This window comes from Corvus kubaryi, unplaced genomic scaffold (genome assembly GCF_017639235.1).
Source record: "Corvus kubaryi isolate FWS band 111438036 unplaced genomic scaffold, C.kubaryi_AGA036_p1.0 split1-37355, whole genome shotgun sequence".
Lineage (NCBI taxonomy): Eukaryota > Metazoa > Chordata > Aves > Passeriformes > Corvidae > Corvus > Corvus kubaryi.
The window spans coordinates 184841-187413 of NW_024582078.1; the positions used below are offsets into that span (position 1 = coordinate 184841).

Below are 2573 nucleotides of genomic sequence, written 5' to 3' on the forward strand. Positions count from 1 at the left end.
CCCCCCCCCCCCCCCAATCTCTCTGCCCCCCCAGCCCCTGACTATGACCCGAGCGACTGGACCAACGAGAAGGAGAAACTGGGGCTCGACTTCCCCAATGTAGGTGATGGGCGGGAGTGTGGGGCGGGGGGTGTGGGGGTCACCGGGGCTGACCCGCTCCCCCCGACACCCCCAGCTCCCGTATCTCATCGACGGCCCCACCAAGCTGACGCAGAGCAACGCGATCCTGCGCTACATCGCCCGCAAGCACAACATGTGTGAGTGGGGGGGGGTCCCCGCACGCGGGGGTGGGGTCCCTGGGGTTTTTGGGGCGGGGGGGTTGACACCTCCCCACCCCGCAGGTGGTGAGACGGAGGAGGAGAAGCAGCGCGTGGACCTGCTGGAAAACCAGCTCATGGATTTGAGGATGAACTTTGTCCGGCTCTGCTACAACCCCGATTTTGTGAGTGCCCCTTGGGGGTTATGGGGGGCCGGATCCCCCCCAGACCCCGGAGCTGTCCCCCCGCGCGGGGGGTGCGTTGGGGCACATGCCAGTCAGGGGGTGATGGTGATGCCCCTGGGTTTGGGGAGGCTGGGGGGAGCAGCCCCCCCGAACTGTGCCCCCCCGCGCCGTGCAGGAGAAGCTGAAGCCAGCGTACCTGGAGCAGCTGCCCAAGAAGCTGCAGGAGCTGTCGCGGTTCCTGGGCTCCCGGCCCTGGTTTGCAGGGCAGAAGGTGGGTGGGGGATGCTGGGGAGGGTTGGGGAGTCCCTGTGGGGGCTGACCCCCCCTGCCCCTCCACTAGCTCACCTTCGTGGACTTCCTGGCGTACGACGTGCTGGACCAGCACCGCATGTTCGTGCCCGACTGTCCGGAGCTGAAGGGAAACCTGGCCCAGTTCCTGCAGCGCTTCGAGGTGAGCAGGGACACGGGACAGCCCGAGAGCACCATCTCCATCCCTGACACCCCGGTGTCCCCATCCCCGACCCCCCCACGCTGTGCCCACTGCCATTCCTGACACCTCAGTGCCTGTGTCCTTGTCCTATCCCAAGCCTCATCCTCAAATCCCCGGTGTGTGTCTCCATCCCCATTCCTGTCACCCCTGTGACCCCATCCCTGACCCGCTGGTGTCCCAGTCCCTGTCCCTAACACCCCGGTGTCCCCAACACTGACATCCCAATGTCCCCATCCCATCCCTGACACACCAATGTCCCTGTCCCAATTCCTGACACCCCAGGGTCCATCTCTGTCCCAATCCCTGACCCGGTGGTGTTCCCATCCCTGACCCCAATACCCCGGTGTCCCTGTCCCCATCCCAGACACCTCCAGGGCCCCATCCCTGACCCCACGGTGTCCCCATTCATGTCCCCACGTGTCCCTGTTCCCCCAGGCCCTGGAGAAGGTCTCTGCCTACATGCGCTCAGGGCGCTTCATGAAAACCCCGATTTTCTGGCGCACGGCGAAGTGGTGCAACACCAAGGAGTGACGGGGTGACCCCCCCTGCCCCCCAACTCCCCCCCAGACCTCCCCAATAAATCATGGGGGACTCCCCCTTGTCCAGCCACTGTGTGGGGTGCACTGAGCTGCCGAGGGACTGTGGTGGGAGCTGTGGGAACCCCTCATTTGTGGGGTGACCCTGGGGGGAATGTGGGGCCCTCCTGGATCCCGAGATGGGGGAGGCCATTCCCCGCTGCATCCCCAGGATAAGGGGGACCCCCCATGGAGACTGTGGGGATCAAGGTGGGGTCCCTATCGCCCCCAGGATAATGAGACCCCCCTGCAGCTTAGGGGATTGAAAGGGGGGACCCTGATGAAGCTTGAGGAGGGGTCACAGAGGGACCCATGACCCCCAGGATAAGGGGCTTCCCGTAGAGTTTGGGGGGGGTCACGGGGCTCCCAGGAAAAGGGGGAACCCATGGAATTTAAGGGGCGGCAGGGCCCCAGAATGAGGGGGCCCCATGGAGTTTGTGGGGTTGCAGTGCCCCCAGGATAAGGTGGTCCCGTGGGGATGGGTGGGGTGTGTCGCAGAACCCCCAGGATAAGGAGGACCCCACGGAACTTAGCGGGTCGCAGAGCCACGGGGATGGGGAGGGTCAGAGAGCCCCCTGTTAAAGGGCACTCCACGGAACTTGGGGTGGCTCCAGACACCCCAGGATAAGGGGAACCCCATGGAGTGTGGGGTGGTCACAGAGCCCTCAAGACAAGGGCGTTCCCATGGGGCTGGGAGGGTTGGAGAACTCCCGGGATACGGGGAACGCCGTGGAGTTTGGGGGGTCGCAAGGCCCTGCGGGGGCGGTGGGGGGCTTGCGGCGTCCCCGGGATAAGGGGGTTCCATGGGAACGTGGGGGGGGGGCACAGAGCCGCCTATTAAGGGGGACCCTATGGAGCTCGGGGGGGTCGCAGACCCTCGAGATACGGGGGACCCCCGTGGAGCTGCCGTCTCTCTGAGCCCCGCCCCGCTAAGCCCTGGTCCCATTAAACCCCGGTTCCGTTAAGCCCCGCCCCGCTAAGCCCTGGTCCCGCTAAACCCCGGTCCCGCTAAACCGCGGTCCCGTTAAGCCCCGGTCCCTTTAAGCCCCGGTCCCGTTAAGCCCCG

The 2573-nt window shown here is 65.6% G+C and overlaps 1 protein-coding gene across 2 annotated transcripts in view; it reads left to right on the forward strand.

Moving 5' to 3' along the window:
• LOC121657705 (glutathione S-transferase 2) overlaps nucleotides 1–2573 on the forward strand; it is a 5695-nt gene that overhangs the window by 725 nt on the left and 2397 nt on the right. Inside the window, exons 3-8 of one of the 2 annotated variants that reach the window (XM_042013690.1) lie at nucleotides 35–99; nucleotides 176–257; nucleotides 342–442; nucleotides 618–713; nucleotides 783–893; nucleotides 1368–1537. The exons of the other annotated variant lie outside the window; for it this stretch is intronic. Of the exons in view, the coding sequence (XP_041869624.1) occupies nucleotides 35–99; nucleotides 176–257; nucleotides 342–442; nucleotides 618–713; nucleotides 783–893; nucleotides 1368–1463 (551 nt within the window). The 3' untranslated portion in view covers nucleotides 1464–1537. Of the gene's footprint in view, nucleotides 1–34; nucleotides 100–175; nucleotides 258–341; nucleotides 443–617; nucleotides 714–782; nucleotides 894–1367; nucleotides 1538–2573 lie in introns of those variants that run through there. 2 annotated transcript variants of the gene reach the window in all.